The sequence below is a fragment of the Candoia aspera genome, chromosome 6 (genome assembly GCF_035149785.1).
Source record: "Candoia aspera isolate rCanAsp1 chromosome 6, rCanAsp1.hap2, whole genome shotgun sequence".
Taxonomy (NCBI): Eukaryota; Metazoa; Chordata; class Lepidosauria; order Squamata; family Boidae; genus Candoia; species Candoia aspera.
This window is the reverse complement of record NC_086158.1, coordinates 37,414,905-37,433,037: the sequence shown is the minus strand read 5'-3', so window position 1 is coordinate 37,433,037 and position 18,133 is coordinate 37,414,905. Positions and strand designations below refer to the sequence as shown.

Here is an 18,133-nt window from a genome sequence, read left to right as displayed (position 1 = left end):
TGGGCCAGTCACTTTTTCTCAACCATAGGAAGCAGGCAGTGGCAAACCACTTCTGAAAAACCTGCCAAGAAAACTGCAGGGACTTGTCCAGGCAGCCTCTGAGAATCGGACACGATTGAACAGATTAAAACAAAAAGAATTTGCAGCTTAAGAACATGGACCAATACAATGAAAGTTAAAACCACTGTTCCTATAGTGCTTAAATGACAAGGGGGTAAGGATTAACCACCTTTTCTGCCCAGATGCAACTGCACAATCCTCTGCCCTAAGAACTCTGCCCAAGTCTCTGAAATCTCACATGTGAGATCATCCAGGTCTAAGATTTTTGCATTCTCTCACAATATCTTGAAATTTTGGTGGCCCGCTAAGATATTTTTGGAGCTGAGGTCTGTTTGAAGGTCTAATACCTATTAGCAACATAAACATGTTGTCACCCCTAGCTAGCCCCTTTACAATTTTTTAGGGCTAGGATTAAGATGCTTAGATCTCACACTGGAGAGAATAAAGTAGTGCTGTCTGTGGATTTATTTTCCTAGGCTAAACTCAGCTGGGATGTTCTGATGATGTGGAATGGGACTATATTTTAAAGCAGGGCAAAGACTTAAGACTACACATTTATTGGGTATGCTAATGTTTAAGTAAGCATATTCAGGATTGTGCTTAATATTTCTTTATATGGGTGATACTGACGAATTGCATATTTATTACCAATCAATTCATTAATTGAGCACAATATGGCTCAACACAAAACGTCCATAAACAAAATTTCCCCAGGATCGGCAGCTGGGAAGTATGTGCCTTTGGTTTTCATGTGAAGACAGTACAATTTTAAATAATTTAAACTTATTGTCATTATGGAGATGATAATTATTTCAGCAGACATCCCTAATAAAATATATTAACTGCATACGTTAAAAGGTAGAACATCCTTTGATTTCAGCTCTGCTCAGAGTGATTTCATGGACATGTCTATGTAGTTTTCTTGACAGGTTTCTATTAATGGAGCTGTGAGGGAAGCAATATGTGGTACCCACTCTCTCCAATTCTCCCTTGCAACACTCATGCCCCTTCCTGTGTTGTTCCAGAAACAACCCTAATATTCAGGTGCAGTTGGAAGCATGGGGGCTGGAAGGAGAAGGAAATAGCTAAGAATATTCTTCCTCACGTTCCATTCCTGTCAAGATCCAGCCCATTTTCAAACTTAATTATTCCTTTGCCAGGGCCAAATCCTGCAACATTGCTCAAGGGAGTGGCCACCATGCCAGTCTCTCTTCCCTCATTACTATTGACTAGAACTGACCACTAAGGAAGTAGTAATGAAAGGTGGTAGTAAAACAGTGCCTCCAATCCATAACTCTCACAGGTTGTCCTGAAGGATACTTGCTAAATGTGAAAGGATGCTGAAAGGTCTAAAAAGATCAGGAGGCCCACTTTACACTAGGTGTACATACAAAAGACAGCATTTGCATTGTGATAGCATAGCACTGATTTTGTCATTTGCCCCTCTTGTTGCCTCGGTTGCCCACACACCATGCCTCCCTCTCATAGCCAGCACAATGTTAACAATCCTTTTAACAATTTTCTTGAATGGATGAAGTGAGGCAGAATGTGTATACATTTTTTCAGATGATCTAGTGAGTAGATGACAGGGTTTTCCCTCTGAAGTACAAAGTTTCTAGTTTGTAAATTGCTGCCATATCCAAGATTTAAAAAGAAGATGAAATATATTTAGTTTTTCATAAACTATTATATTTAAAGACTGAGTGGCTTTGGGTTTGTGGGCCTCCCAGTGATAAGGTTTTTCCATCTTTGGTCCTGGATGGGGTTGTACTTGTTAATGTTTCCTACTGCAGATTAAGGTTGTTATATGTTAACTAATCATTTTGGCCGGGTGAAGAGGTTGAATTTGATTGTCTCCTTTTCACGTGCTTGATGGCTGCATCGCCTGGGGGGAGGAAACTGCCTGGACTTGTTTCAGTTCCTCTTTTCCTTTTGTGCAGGCATGTAGTAGAGCCAGGCTGCTCTCATTGAGAGCCAAGTCCTTTAAATATGTTTTGCTTTCATTTTGTTTTCTGTAAATAAATTATTTTTATAAAAATGCCTGATGTGTGACTTTTCTGATCTCTCCTGGGCCAAAGGCTTTCCCAGCAATCTGCCAACAGGTTATGGGCCCAGTAAACAGCCCAGTAAGGCCAGTAAAACCCAGAGAGAAAAGAGAGATCAGCTTCACACCTCATGCACAATTTAAAGGCAGGTAGCAAAGACCTGTGAAGATTTTCTTTGGAGCCACCTGGAGATTTTCCAGCAGCTGCCGGTCTACAGGACAAAGAAGCCAGCTGAGGTGACTTGCAAAAGAAGGAAGAAGCCATGGCTACCTCCCAGCCCTCAGCAATGCCTCTGGAGCACCTATCAGAGACCAACTATTTGAATTGGGCCCTGAAGATGGAGATGTATCTTCGCAGAGAGAATCTTTGGCTGCCAACTGGTGAGCAAACCCCCCAAAATCCCAGTGCTGAATGGCTGAGACAGGATGAGCAGGCTAGAGCCACCATTATCCTGGGAGTTGAGGACAATCAGCTAGTCCACGTGCGAGTCATGCAGTCTGCAAAGCAACTTTGGGACGCTTTAAGAGACTTGTATGTAAAGGCAACAGCAGGGAGTAAAGTTACTGTCATGACCTCATTGCAAGGCACAAAGAGCCTCACAACGTGGATCATGATCATTAAGGAAAAGGGGAAGGAGATAATCAAACCAGGGATTAACACAAGCACCCAAAGGCACCCACACCCATGGACCCATAAGCAACTGAAAAGAGAGACATCAGAGGAATGAAGATAAGACGCACATGGTGCCCCGGAGGACACAACCGTCGCAGGGAGACAAAGAAGACACCGGGGAAAATGCCCAAGCAGCCATCAAGGGTCCCATCAAGAGGGATCGGGGCATTGAGGGGTGGGGAAGCCCGGGGCAATACAGGAGGGTATAAAAGGGGCGCCCCCACACTACCTACCCCGTTCCCGTTTTTCGTTCTGTCAGCTATCATTCCAATAAACCAGAAATCCTTAATACCCATTAAGTGAGTCTGTGTCTTATTGCGAAGCGAGGCTGGCCCTGACAGTTACCCTGACGAAAAGCCTACCTTGCAGAAGGAGATAGCCTTCCTGAGCACCTGCATTATATTCAGCAGCTGTTTGTTGAGTTGCAGGAGAGAGGAATGGAATTTATACCTCTCACAAAATCCTATATCCTCCTGTCCTCACTAAATGAAATGTGGGACACACTGATTTGTACCCTGGAGGCTATGCCTGAAGCAGACCTCACCCCATCGTATGTTACACAGCGCTTACTCACTGAATGGGAGAAGAGAGAGGAAAGATTCCCCCCCCCCCATCTCTTCTGGAAAGCTGCAATACCAGAAAAGGGAAAAGAAGGGAAAGGAAGCTGAGGCCACCGTGCTAGCCAGCCAGCGATGCTTCACTTGTGGTTCAGCTGGACATTTGCAGAAAGACTGTGCCTTGAGACCCAAGAGTAGAAAGACAGAGAAGAAGAACACAATGGCAACACAGAAGAAGGCTCTTCAGACAACCCAAATTGCACAGGTTGCTGAGAAGGGTAATTCTGATGTATGGGTGTTAGATTCTGGGGCCAACTGTCATTTATGTAATTGTAAAAGCTCTTTTGTGTCACTGTCTAAAACTGAAAGACAACGTGTATCTTTGGCTGATGGGTCTGTGACCAAAATTATGGGACAGGGTGACTTGTATTTATCCTGCTTGGGAGAAACTGTAAAAGGTGTGTTGTATGCGCCAGATTTACAATCAAACCTTTTATCTGTGGCACAATTGGCTGCAACAGGGTATATCATAACATTTAAGAAAAATGGTTGTGAGATACGTAAAAATGGGAAATTGTGTGCTACTGGTATGTTAAAAGACTCCTTGTACATTGTACAAAATGCAAGGAAGCCAAGCTGCAAGGCTGCAGTTGGCAACATGCCATATCATGACCAATGTGTACACCTGATGCACAGGAGATTTGGTCATGCTAATTTCAAATATATAGCACAAATGCCACAGCTGTGTGCTGACCTAAAGATAAAACCCTGTGATAAATACTTAGACTGTGTAGTTTGCAAAGAATGCAAAACACGAAGAGCTCCTGTGAGTAAGCACAGTGACAGAGTTATAACTAGACCTTTGGAAATTGTACACTCTGACATTATTGGTCCTTTTGCTCCAAGTCTTGGACAAGCAAGGTATGCAATGACCATAATTGATGATTTCTCAAGATACACATTTATCTACATCTTAAAACATAAAGATGAGGCATTTGAGAAATTTAAAAGTTTTGTGACATGGGCAAATGGAAAATTCCCTAGGCCTGTATCTGCACTCCAATGTGATAGAGGAGGAGAATACCTTTCTCACAAATTCAAAAGGTTCCTAGTGGAAAAGGGGATAGAACAAATTCTTTCTAACCCTTACACCCCTCAACAAAATGGTGTTGCTGAAAGAAAGGACAGAACCTTGCAAAATGCAATGGAATGCATGCTAGAAGATTCACATTTATCTTTTAAGTATTGGGGAGAGGCCATATCTATTGCCTGTTATGTACAAAACAGATTGTATAACTCTGATTCAGGACACTCCATTCCATTTGTTTTATGGTGTGAAACCAAAGGTAAACCATCTTAGAGTGTTTGGTAGCACTGCATGGGTTCACATTCCAAAACAGCAGGGAAGGAAAGGAGGCCCCACAATAAAGAAAGCCATCTTTGTTGGCTATGAACAAAGCCAAAGGAGCTACAGGTTCATAATGGGAGAGAAATTGATAATTAGCAAAAGCGCTTCTTTTGCTGAACAAAACTGGGGGAGATTAAACTCTAGCTCTGACCACCACAAGAGAACAGCAAGGACTTGCTGATGGTGATCTTTTGCCTGATGAGGACATTAAACCAGAAAAGCAAACTGAAGATCTGTCTGATGAGACAGATGCTTCTCAGGAAAGTGATAGGAGTCAAAATATAAGCCCTGTATTACCTCGCAGATCTCAGAGGAGTAATAAAGGCATTCCTCCATCACGTTTTCAGGCTGAAACAGTAAAGGCTTTTCACATATTCACAGAACCTGAGTCTTTAGAACAAGTGAATGCTTTACCACCTGAGATTGCACAAAATTGGCATTCTGCCATGCAACAGGAGTTAGCATCCTTGAAAGAAAATAAAACATAGAAACTGGTAAATCTACCTCCCAATGAACGCTGTCTGGGTTGTAGGTGGGTTTTCAAACTGAAAAGGGATGCTGATGGCAAAATCCAAAAATATAAAGCAAGGTTGGTTGCAAAAGGGTTCACTCAAAGGAAAGATTTAGACTTTGACAAGACTTTTGCGCCAGTTACTAAAGGTGAATCAATTAGATTACTGTTAAAAGTTGCTGCACTGAAAGGAATGTCAGTTCACCACTATGACATTCAAACTGCATTTCTCTATGGTGATTTAGACCACAAATTATACATGCAGCAACCCCCTGGCTATGAAAAAGGGGAGAATCTAGTTTGTGAACTGCAGAAATCAATCTATGGGTTAAAACAAGCTGCTAGATCCTGGAACCAAAAATTAGATGAAAAACTGCAGAATTTTTGGTTTTGAAAAAGGAAAGGCAGATCCATGTCTATATAAGAAGAAGGACAAACAAGGCTATACGTATCTGTGCATTTATGTTGATGATTTGCTGCTGTTCACATCAACAGAAAAACAAAGGCTTGATTTTGAAGCCTGCATGAAAAGCCATTTCACATTAAAAAGCCATGGAAATATAACAAATAACCTGGGTTTGGAAAAACACAGGGAGGAGGATGGTAGCTTTCTGTTAAACCAAAGGGGAGATAATGTTAAAATAATGTGAATGGAAAGACATACAGAGTTGTCAAAGAAGATTGGTTGGCATCTTAATCTGTAGTATAAAAATGGGATTGTTAATGTTTCCTACTGCAGATTAAGGTTGCTATAGTAACTAATCATTTTGGCTGGGTGAAGAGGTTGAATTTGATTGTCTCCTTTTCACGTACTTGATGGCTGCATCGCCTGGGTGGGAGGAAGCTGCCCGGTCTTGTTTCAGTTCCTCTTTTCCTTTTGTGCAGGCATGTAGTAGAGCCAGGCTGCTCTCATTGAGAGCCAAGTCCTTTAAATATGTTTTGCTTTCATTTTGCTTTCTGTAAATAAATTATTTTTATAAAAATGCCTGGTGTGTGACTTTTCTGATCTCTCCTGGGCCAAAGGCTTTCCCAGCAATCTGCCAACAGTACTGCTCCAGACAGACCCAGTGCACAATCTGGGGGTCCTCGTAGACTCATGGCTCCTGCTAAAAGAGCAGGTGGCAGCCATGGCCAGGAGGGCCTTTGCACACTTTCGGGTTGTGTGCCAGCTGTGCCCATTCCTAGACCAAGAGGCTTTGCTCACAGTCACTCATGCCCTCGTGACTTCCCGTCTGGACTACTGTAATGCGCTCTACATGGGGCTGCCCTTGAAGAGCATTTGGAAGCTTCAACTGGTGCAGAATGCAGCTGCATGGATAGTAAATGGTGTCAGATACTTGACACATGTAACACCATTGTTACGTGAGCTGCATTGGTTGCCTGTGTGCTTCCCAGTGCAATTCAAGGTGCTGGTTGTCACCTTTAAAGCCCTTCGTGGCTTGGGACTGGGTTACCTAAGGGACCATCTTCTCCCAGTTGTTTCTACCAATCCAATTCGATCTAACAGGTTGGGTATGTTATGGGTCCTGTCAGCCAGGGTGTGTCAGTTGGCAGGAACTAGAAGGCGTGCTTTCTCTTCCGTAGCACCTGCCCTCTGGAACATTCTCCCTCCAGAAATTAGGATGTCCCCAAACCTGTTGGCCTTTCATAAGGCCATGAAGACCTGGCTTTGTGCCCGGGCCTGGGGCCTCGAGCGTGTGGATGGTCCCATCTCTTGGTTATATTAACATCCATACATTGCTTACTTGGAAGCCATGCATATTTATCTTATATTTATTTTGTATTTTAATTGTCTTAATTGTAATTGTTTAACTGTTTTATAGTTTTATTCTTGTAAGCCACCCAGAGATGGGTGGCTATAGAAATTGAATGAATGAATGAATGAATGAATATATATATATATATATATATATATATATATACACACACACACATACATACATACATACATACATACATACATACCTACATGAGGTGTTCAGGGTATATAGGATAATACTGTAATATTATGGTTTATACTACAATCCTGAACATGTTTACTCAGTAGTAAGCCCAATTAAGCTTAACAAACATGCATATAGAATTTCAAACTCAGTCATCTTTGAGTGTCAGTTTTATTCACTAATTAATCCAAGTCCAGGATAAAAATCTCTACTACATCTCTAAAAAATTAGAATCTTCTTTGATTATTTCATCTCTGATAAAAGCTCACTAAAATCATGAGTGAAGTAATTAGTAATGCTTAACAGTAAGTCTTAAGGCAATAATAAGGATTTTCTTTAATCCATGCAATGAAGCACAATTTACAGAGCTGTGTTTGTTAGGGAAAGAACATCACTTAAGGAATGTTTTCCCTTACAGGTTAATGGAAAGTCACAGAATAAACCTCTACTTGGTGAAGAAGTAATTGAAGACAAAATGTAATGTTATGCCATTTTTGGAATTACTATTTTTCAAGTACAGGTTATGTTCTATTTTTTATTTATTTAATTTAATTTTTTAATTTTTATCCCGCCTTTATTATTTTTATAAATAACTCAAGGCAGTGAACATACCTAATACTCCTTCCTCCTATTTTGTCCACAACAACAGCAGCCCTGTGAGGTGAGTTGGGCTGAGACAGAGTGACTGGCCCAAGGTCACCCAGCTGGCTTTCATGCCTAAGGCAGGACAGAACTCACAGCTTCCTGGTTTCTAGCCCAGCACCTTAACCACTAGACCTTGCTGAAGGCCAGGAACTAAAAAGCTACGGATGGCACCAGCAGCCTGAGCCTAATGGAGTACTTAATGTGTTCTTCCTGCAAGGATAATCCAAGACTTTTTGCTGTCTGTGTTGAAAAATAAGATGACATCCTCTCCCATTCCATGTATAAAATTGGATAAGGACTCCTTTTTTAGCAATCATAGTGGGATATTCTTCACCACTGTTGTAGAAGGTAACATTCTTATTTAGGAAGTGCTGGGCAGATTGTGTGGCTCATAGCTTTTTCCATCAAAACTTTACCTTCCATCATCTATCATCTAAGGGTCTCTCTTATCCTTACTGATGGTGAAGGTGACTTGGTCCCTTTGTATGGCAGGGCTTCTTACCATATCACACATTAAAAAAGGTAAAGGTAAAGGTTTCCCTTGACATTAAGTCCAGTCGTGTCCGACTCTAGGGGGCGGTGCTCATCTCCATTTCAAGCCGAAGATCCGGCGTTTGTCCGTAGACCCTTCCGTGGTCATGTGGCCAGCATGACTAAACAGAATGCCGTTACCTACTCACATTTGCATGTTTTCGAACTGCTAGGTTGGCAGGAGCTGGGACTAGCAACGGGAGCTCACCCCGTCACGCGGATTTGAACCGCCGACCTTCCGATCAGCAAGCTCAGCAGCTCAGCAGTTTAACCTGCAGCGCCACCGCGTCCCATATCACACATTACTTTTGATTAAAAAGTAAACATTTGCAAAGTGCATCAGGTTGGAGATTTGGTTTTTTGTCGGCATAAAGGACTCAAGTGCCAGAATAAAAAGCAAAAGCAATGAGTTGCAGAACATACAATGTTTCTGTCTTTCTAAATGAATCAGCACAATCAACATTACCACCAGTAGCAATTGTCAAAAGTTGCCTACCTTCTAATAGGTAGGGGAGTGAAGGTACCCTGTCATTACCAACCCATAACAACACTTTCTCAAGTTGGACAAGAAAATATGCTTACATTAATGAAAAGCAATTTCTGTTAAATATGGTAGGTTGTTCACGCTAATTTGGACTGACAGTGTCTACACATTAGTGCAGTGTAATAATATGAACCTTAATATATTCAGCACCAGAAGACAGATCAAAGTTCTCAGCAGATGGCTGCACACAGCTCTCAGAGCTCAAGTGAATAACTTGACAGTACAAGTTCATCATGATTCTGACATGCCTACTGGCAGATCATCTTTTGTTCAGAAAAAAAAAACACTTTCAGGAAAACTTTACAAGCTGTTTTAATAGTGCCACATATGGTTAGTGGAGGATATTTTGAAATCTTTGTGCACTGAGCCTCATAAACAGAATCTAACTCTATAAAATTCTACATGTTACTAATACAGAACGATTGGAATATGAGGCCACAATCAACCTCCTGGCAGCCATGGGAATTTACTGTGACATCATGTCATCTTGCCAGATCAGTAGACATACTCTGAATGAATGTACTTCTTTTAAAAATTGCTGAAAAGTCAATGTGGATAAGCTTAATTTACACATTGTGTATCTCACAATGTGTGTTTTAGTTCAGTTCAGTTCAAGATTTCTTATTAGGCAGAAGACAAAAAATAGCTACATTCTGGTGTTCCTCCACTACCAGTGATACCTCAGATGAGATGGAGGCAAAAGTCTTTGGTATTATCTTACAGTACTGATGTGGGCATTCTTCAAGGTTGTGTGAAGGATTATGAATGGTGTGAGTAGCCTTTGTGAGTATAATATGGTCCTCAATGAAGATGTTTGCCCTCCAATGTGTGTGTGTGTGTGTGTGTGTGAAAAGAAAGAAGAGGAGGGCAAGAAGGGTCAGTAGAGAAGCCACATGAGAAGAGCTTTCACAAAAACCTTTTCAGTTTTCCAAACATAAATACTTACCTGATTAAAATGTTTCAACTTGTCAATTAAATGAACTATCTGTGGATCCAGTTCTCTGACTTTCAGCTCTGGATTATTCATTTGGGCTTTCAATCCATTTGTAACCACTCTGCTTGTATAACTGTAACAGAACAGGAAAGGAAAGACTGCCATGAGTGAAATACCTTTAAATATGGGAAAACAGAACTCTCTCAGACATCTATGAATAACATATTTTGATGAATTTTTGTTTCAGTGAAATACAGACCTGAGGCTGTAAACAATCCACAGTGAAAGGATGCTTCTTTAACAGTCTAAGGAGAAAAGATTAAGCACCCTTCTGCCACTGCAATAAATTATGTTTAACCTTTGAATCTACAGTTCGCCAGTAGCAGAATCGGTAGGATGGTGATACCTTTGTTAAAGCCAAACACTTTGTCATAAAATAGTGACAAAGTTTTGGGATTTTCAAAATCCTTTGTCAGATTTCATTAAGAATTTTAAAGAAATCAAAAGAATGTTGCTATTTTTTCCAGTTGGTTGAATCCAAACCAATTGATACCTGAGGTTGATTTGGGATTTTTTTTTTTAAAAATGGCCATCATATTAAAGTTATTCATAAGTTTTATCTTCCAGAGAAAATCAAAGAAGAGAAATAAACTTTCAAAATTGCTGCATTGTTCTTACAAAATAGTTTGTTAGATCTTTGATATTATGTTAAACTTCTCCTTGCTTCCATTCATCTGATTTATGTATTGTTATCTGACAGGTGGTAAAGATAGACATTTTGGGCATCAGTGAACTGAAATGGACTGGAATGGGCCACTTCACATCAAATGACCACCAGATCTACTACTGTGGACAAGAGGACCACAGAAGAAATGTAGTAGCCTTCATAATTAATAGTAAAGTGGCTAAAGCAGTGCTTGGATACAATTCAAAAAACGATAGAATGATCTCAATTCGAATCCAGGGCAAGCCATCTAACATCACAGTGATCCAAATATATGCCCCAACCACAGATGCTGAAGAAGCTGAAGTAGTTCAGTTCTATGAGGTTCTGCAGCACCTACTGGACAACACGCCTAAAAGAGATGTTATTTTCATCACAGGAGACTGGAATGCTAAGGTGGGCAGTCAAATGACACCTGGAATTACAGGTAAGCATGGCCTAGGAGAACAAAACGAAGCAGGACATAACAAACACGCTCTTCCAACAACCTAAGAGATGGCTTTATACATGGATTTCACCAGATGGACAACACCAAAATCAGATTGACTACATCCTTTGCAGCCAAAGGTGGCGGACATCTATACAGTCAGTAAAAACAAGACCTGGAGCTGACTGTAGTTCAGATCACGAACTTCTTCTTGCACAATTTAGGATCACACTAAAGAGATTAGGGAAGACCCACAGATCAGCTAGATATGAGCTCACTAATATTCCTAAGGAATATGCAGTGGAGGTGAAGAATAGATCTAAGGGACTGGACTTGGTAGATAGGGTCCTGGAAGAACTATGGACAGAAGTTCGCAACATTGTTCAGGAGGCGGCAACAAAATACATCCCAAAGAAAGAGAAAACCGAGAAGGCAAAATGGTTGTCTGCTGAGATACTAGAAGTAGCCCAAGAAAGAAGGAAAGCAAAAGGCAACAGTGATAGGGGGAGATATGCCCAATTAAATGCAAAATTCCAGAGGTTAGCCAGAAGAGATAAGGAATTATTTTTAAACAAGCAATGAGTGGAAGTGGAAGAAGACAATAGAATAGGAAGGACAAGAGACCTCTTCCAGAAAATTAGAAACATCGGAGGTGAATTCCAGGCCAAAATGTGTATGATCAAAAACAAAGATGGCAAGGACCTAACAGAAGAAGAAGAGATTAAGGAAAGGTGGCAAGAATATACAGAAGACCTGTATAGGAAGGATAACAATATCGGGGATAGCTTTGATGGTGCGGTAAGTGAGCTACAGCCAGACATCCTGAAGAGTGAGGTTGAATGGGCCTTAAGAAGCATTGCTAATAACAAGGCAGCAGGAGAAGATGGTATCCCAGCTGAACTGTTCAAAATCTTGCGAGATGACTCTGTCAAGGTAATGCATGCTATATGCCAGCAAATTTGGAAAACACAAGAATGGCCATCAGATTGGAAAAAATCAACTTATATCCCCATACCAAAAAAGGGAAACACTAAAGAATGTTCAAACTATCGAACAGTGGCACTCATTTCACATGCCAGTAAGGTAATGCTCAAGATCCTGCAAGGTAGACTTCAGCAATTCATGGAGCGAGAATTGCCAGATGTACAAGCTGGGTTTAGAAAAAACAGAGGAACTCGGGACCAAATTGCCAATATCCGCTGGATAATGGAAAAACCTAGGGAGTTTCAGAAAAACATCTATTTCTGTTTTATTGACTATTCTAAAGCCTTTGACTGTGTGGACCATAACAAATTGTGGCAAGTTCTTAGCAGTATGGGGATACCAAGTCATCTTGTCTGCCTCCTGAGGAATCTGTATAACGACCAAGTAGCAACGGTAAGAACAGACCACGGAACAACAGACTGGTTTAAGATTGGGAAAGGAGTACGGCAGGGCTGTATACTCTCACCCTACCTATTCAACTTGTACGCAGAACACATCATGCGACATGCTGGGCTTGAGGAATCCAAGGCTGGGGTCAAAATTGCTGGAAGAAACATTAACAATCTCAGATATGCAGATGATACCACTTTGATGGCTGAAAGTGAAGAGGAACTGAGGAGCCTTATGATGAAGGTGAAAGAAGAAAGTGCAAAAGCTGGCTTGCAGCTAAACCTCAAAAAAGACCAAGATTACGGCAACCAGCTTGATTGATAACTGGCAAATAGAGGGAAAAAATGTAGAGGCAGTGACAGACTTTGTATTTCTAGGTGCGAAGATTACTGCAGATGCTGACTGCAGTCAGGAAATCAGAAGACGTTTAATCCTTGGGAGAAGAGCAATGACAAATCTTGATAAAATAGTTAAGAGCAGAGACATCACACTGACAACAAAGGTCCGCATAGTTAAAGCAATGGTCTTCCCAGTAGTAACATATGGCTGCGAGAGCTGGACCATAAGGAAGGCTGAGAGAAGGAAGATAGATGCTTTGGAACTGTGGTGTTGGAGGAAAATTCTGAGAGTGCCTTGGACTGCAAGAAGATCAAACCAGTCCATCCTCCAGGAAATAAATCCAGACTGTTCACTTGAGGGAATGATATTAAAGGCAAAACTGAAATACTTTGGGCACATAATGAGAAAACAGGACACCCTGGAGAAGATGCTGATGCTAGGGAGAGTGGAAGGCAAAAGGAAGAGGGGCCGACCAAGGGCAAGGTGGATGGATGATATTCTAGAGGTGACGGACTCGTCCCTGGGGGAGCTGGTGGTGTTGATAACTGACAGGAAGCTCTGGTGTGAGCTGGTCCATGAAGTCACGAAGAGTCAGAAGTGAATAAATGAATAAACAACTGACAGATGGTATGTACTATATTAATGATTTAATGAACACAAAGGGAATCAACTAACTCTTTAGATGTTAAGACTGTACAGGAAAGTTCCATGAAGAGGGCACAGCTTTTGTAAACATTATGCCCACCTTCAGTGTTCCAGAATGTCTTGTCTGGCCCTTGCTAATTTCAGTTTTCCTTCAGTGGGTGGGAAGGTTTTAAATGGACCTCTATGCAGCTTTATTTGAAACATTTAAAAGACTTCCTAGAATAACTCTAACAAACGGAAGTATGTTCCACCAGTTATACAACCTGATCTCTCCACTTAGTGATGAGAACTCAGGAGAGAGCAGATGTGACAGTAATGTTGGAAGAAAGATGTGAATATGGTCCCTTGCTCTTGCACAAATGTTTAAGTGTATGGTATAAACTTAGTTGTGAATAGCATAAAACCCAAAATGACCCATTTGTTTGTTTATTTCTTTATTAAACTTATATGGCTGCCCATCTTATGAAACACAACTCTGGGCAGCTCACAATAATAATACTGTAAAAAACAGTAAAGACAGTAAAACCAAAATCCTAACACTTCAACCCACATTCTCTGGTCTATCTAAAAGTACAATCCCAACCTCACCCTATCCCAACACTTTGGAGGAAAGCCAGCCTTTACAAGTTTCCAGAGGGATAAAAGGATGGGGGGCTGCCAGATTCAGGGCTGGGGGTGTTTCCTTAGGGCAGGGGCTGCTATGGAAAAGGCACGCTTCCTTGTCCCACCAGATGGCACCATTTAAGGGAAAGGACCTGGACCGTGCCCACCCTATATGACCTATTAGAGCAGGCAGATTATAGGAAAGAAGCTGACTTACACTGAATCAGTCCATTTTTCTATCTACCAGCATAGTCGACAATTACTGGCAATAGCTCTCTAGAGTTTTGCACAGGATATTTTCTTAGCCTTACCTGAGAACTTTGTTTATAAACCATCTGCTTTATTACTAAGATATACCATCCCCCCACTCTAAAGTTAAACTAGAAGAAGTGATATATTGTAGACATTTCAAAAATTTAACACATTGAAGTAAAATATTCCAAAGAGTTATGAACACAGCTCTTATGGATGGAAACTATTTCCTTGCCTAAGTACAGATTTAAAAAGCTTACCTGTACAAGAATCATATTTTTGTAATCCGCCCAGAGCCACTGTGAGTGAGCTAGGCAGCCATATAAATCTCTTTAATAAAAAATAATAAAATACAGTACAGTATGCACTTCAGTTCAAGATGAAGCAGGAATTGATCAGACGTTGATGAAAAAATGGCATGATATATTATGTTTACTGCAACAGTGAAAACAAAGAGGACAAATAATTTCAAATAGTAAAGAAATAGAAATGAAAAGTTGGCTTACTTTTTAAAAGATGAAACTTCACTGAAAAAGCAGTCTTAGTCTAGTGTAATCACATTTAACTCAGGGCTAGACTGCCTGAAAATGGTTCTACAGTGATATTAATTCTTAACATTATTCAAACCGTCAGTTAACTTCAATCCCAGAAAATGTGTCACAGTTTCATGCAATAAATTGCTTTTGCTGTATATAATTTACCTTCCATGGCCTCATTTGATAAGATTGGTCAAGGTGCTCTTCTAACCCTTGTCATTACATGTGCAAGTACTTATTGCTATCTTTTGCTCATGTTGATCCAATAGCTAAGACAAGTGTTATGTGTCTTTAGTTTTGTATAACATGGAACAAAAATTAAGAAGACAAAATATGAAAATGAATTGGCTAGACTGTACTTATGGACTTTGGTACAGCATCCCAAATACTGTAAGGTTGCTGGTATTTCCCACCCTGAGGTTGGGGACAAGGCAGAAATCCCCAAAGGGTTCATGCCATAGATTGATGCATAAAGGACCACATGGGCTTATGCTTGAGCATGTGTGAGTGTCACAGAGTGGAAATAAATTTATTTGTCCATCCTGAAATGTATACTCAATATATATGTATATGAATTCTATTTGAATAATTTCAGATTCAGCTCTTTTCTAAAAGTGCTATGAGGCAGAAGTATACTTTATCAACTTGTCCATTGTTGTTCTCACTATGTAATAGCTTAGAATAATGATCAGAGGATCATGAAAAAAAGAAATCAGAAGCAGTGCCCTTAATCATTAGTGAATCATTTAAGAGGATTCACTAATTTTCCAAATCAATGAACCTATGAGGGATTTTCAATATTTGATAATACAAATCTCATCCTAATTTAATTATGCATCTTTGACTAGATCTGCATCAACATTTGCATATTATTTAGGCAATACCATATTAAATGTCTCCATATAATTATTTTTGGCTGGCTGAACTAATCTTAAGGGGAACAGAAGACTGTATATATTTTGTTTTATCCAGGTCATTTCTAACATTTTTCCTCTGTCTAGTATAAAACAAAGCTGTTTAGGCAGATTCCCCATGGAACCATGCCATTCACCAAAAGTTGTTACCAAATTGTAATTTTTAATGTAACAGAAAGAGAAAATTGTAAAAGACACGACATATAGCAATTCTATTAACTATAATGTTAACTAAATTTAAATTAATTAAATTTAAGGTTAAATGCAATCAAATCAGATTTAGTTCCTGGCCTGGTCCCACCTCCAGCTTTTTGGAGTACAACCCCACTCAAGGACCAAGTACAGCCTGGAAAGAGTTATCTAAAATAATTTTAACTGTTTTCTCTGCTGTAAAAAAGATAAAAGACAATCACCCCCAAAGAAAAAGAAAAGGCAGTATTAGAGAATCACCAGGGAAATATATCTGCAGACATTTGCAGTTTGAAAAGTACTACATTGTCATTACTAAATAGAGGAGCCATTCTCTAAACAGAAACTGTTAGAATTCATTATCATACTACATCCCTAGACTCTGTTTAGTGATCTAGAACTGGATATCAGATTATAACTACCCTTTCACTCACACACAATCACACATATCAATAGCCACTGATCCTTGTATTGTATTGTATTATAGTAATTTATTATTAATAAAAAAAATCTAAGCACTGTATAATAAAAAGAAATACTATTTGTGGTAGATTTAGTAGTCTTTTATTGACCATCGCTCCACTCCTACCTTTAACAAATAAGCTTCAAGATTTGAGTCACAAAAGTTTTTCTCAGTTTTACTAAATCTTGAAATTAAAAAAAAAAAAACAGTCCCTAACATGTTGATTTGAACTGCAGTGAGAAGTATAGGTATTTTATAAAACTCTAAAAGTTGTAACTCTATTTCATCATGAACCAGAAGCATGCAGTTTGAGACAAGTTCAACAGAACAGCATTGTTTCCATGCTGGGTACTCTTTCAAAGACTACGAAAAAGGCTGTCTCTCCTTTTCTAAACATATGCAGACTCACATATTTAAATCCCTGGAAGCTCTTTTTCATGGAGGTTCTGCTATTGTCTGCAGAGACTGCTCTGGAATCAGTAATTTGAAGACTGCTACCCTGAGATATGTGTAATTAAGGTAAAGATAATAGCTTTAAAGTACTCATGGGAAAATAGTAAATGTAAGCAAAGCAATATGCTATCAAAAAACAGTAATAGAATGGGTACCTTCAAAAGCTAGACTATCAAGCAAAGTTTGAACAAAAAATATTTGGGAAAAATAAGAGGAAAAACATTGCAGAATATATATATATATATATAGAGAGAGAGAGATAGAGAGAAATATACATTTAGATGATTGAGTTGTTAAGTTTTTGTAGAACAAACAAAATGGGAAACCATATTCTAAGTACTCCCCAGTTGTCTTTTATGAAGAGTTCTAATGATGAAATGTGTTCTAAAGTCCATATATCAGGGTGACAACTTTTTATAGTCTGAGGATTGTACTTATGGTATTATTTTGGCTTCCAGGGGTTGTAGGCTGCATACCCAGTCACATAGCAAAAGAACAGGAGCAAGGCCAAATTTTTTTCAGCTGCCCTCCCCCTTCCTGGAGGGTTTGTTTTTTAAAGATTGAAATATAACTAGTAAGAATGTTTTTTTTCCCCAAATACACCTTTGCTTTATGAAAGCAGATGCCAAAATGCCTTTAGTCTTTAAGATACTTCTGCTGCAACAAACAAACATTTCTATCTCTTTAGAAGACAATAAATCAGGAGCCTGAAAGATTCATCCTGAAATTCTTAAACAGACAGACAGACACTTGTGGTATAAATTTCATAGCTGTTAAAAAAGAGTAAAACTCAAGTAAAATCCCATTACAGCAGACTGATAGGATTTCTTGGCAGGGAAGCAGAGGAACGTTTCCAAATATTTTATATAGATGATCTGGTTTCATAAAATTGTTCTAACAATGTGGACTATCTACAAAAATGAAGGAAATATGTTGAGGAAATTGGGTCATTTAGAGGATTGAATGAGGATTGAATTGCAAAAGAAATATATGAAGGAACAGTATGTGGGTCAAGAAGAAGGGGAACACCAAGAAAGTAGTGGTTGGATAGAGCTGATGAGATCAATTCTGTTATATTTAACTTCTCATCAGCTTTTGCTTAAATTAATTAAAGCACTGTTGCTTTCTTTATTATTAAAGACATTATAGAATACAATGCTCTCTAGAGCTACTTTGCATATAGGTATGTAAATAAACTCTTTTCTGTGTATACCTAGCTCTATCAAATTATCAGCAACTGAAGTATGGTAAAAATATGATTAAACTATTGAATGTCTTCAAAGTAAATGTAGAGCTTTAAAGGTCAAAACCAGCACCTTGAATTGAACCCAGAAAAAAACTGGCAACCAATGCAGCTCAAGAAG

At 39.5% G+C, this 18,133-nt stretch overlaps 1 protein-coding gene across 1 annotated transcript in view; it reads right to left on the bottom strand.

Annotated features, from left to right (window-relative positions):
• Nucleotides 1-18,133, bottom strand: part of LOC134499867 (glypican-5-like) — a 408,362-nt gene that overhangs the window by 158,470 nt on the left and 231,759 nt on the right. The window contains exon 8 of the mRNA XM_063306738.1: nucleotides 9,863-9,983. Coding sequence (XP_063162808.1) covers nucleotides 9,863-9,983 — 121 coding nt within the window. The remainder of the gene's footprint in view (nucleotides 1-9,862; nucleotides 9,984-18,133) is intronic.